The sequence below is a fragment of the Haliaeetus leucocephalus genome, unplaced genomic scaffold (genome assembly GCF_000737465.1).
Source record: "Haliaeetus leucocephalus isolate CR32 unplaced genomic scaffold, Haliaeetus_leucocephalus-4.0 Scaffold657, whole genome shotgun sequence".
NCBI lineage: Eukaryota > Metazoa > Chordata > Aves > Accipitriformes > Accipitridae > Haliaeetus > Haliaeetus leucocephalus.
This window is the reverse complement of record NW_010973093.1, coordinates 454,203-454,419: the sequence shown is the minus strand read 5'-3', so window position 1 is coordinate 454,419 and position 217 is coordinate 454,203. Positions and strand designations below refer to the sequence as shown.

General features: G+C 75.6%; 1 protein-coding gene across 1 annotated transcript in view; it reads left to right on the top strand.

Annotated features, from left to right (window-relative positions):
• Positions 1-120: 120 nt before the first annotated feature.
• Positions 121-217, top strand: part of HID1 (HID1 domain containing) — a 29,227-nt gene continuing 29,130 nt past the window's right edge. The window contains exon 1 of the mRNA XM_010579296.1: positions 121-194. Within this exon, the coding sequence (XP_010577598.1) occupies positions 129-194 (66 nt within the window). The 5' untranslated portion in view covers positions 121-128. The remainder of the gene's footprint in view (positions 195-217) is intronic.

The following is a 217-nucleotide window of genomic DNA, read 5'->3' as shown; positions in this document are numbered from 1 at the left end:
AGGGAGAGCCCCCGGCGCGGGGAACGGGGATGGCGGCAGCGGCGGCCCGAGGAAGGGAGGCGGGATCGGCGGCGTGAGGGCCGCCCCTCCCCGGGGCAGGCCGCAGCCCCGCCGAGCCGGGCCGCACCATGGGCAGCGCCGACTCCAAGCTCAACTTCAGGAATGCGGGGATCCAGCTCACCACCAAGACTCAGGTGAGGGCCGCCATGTCGGGCGG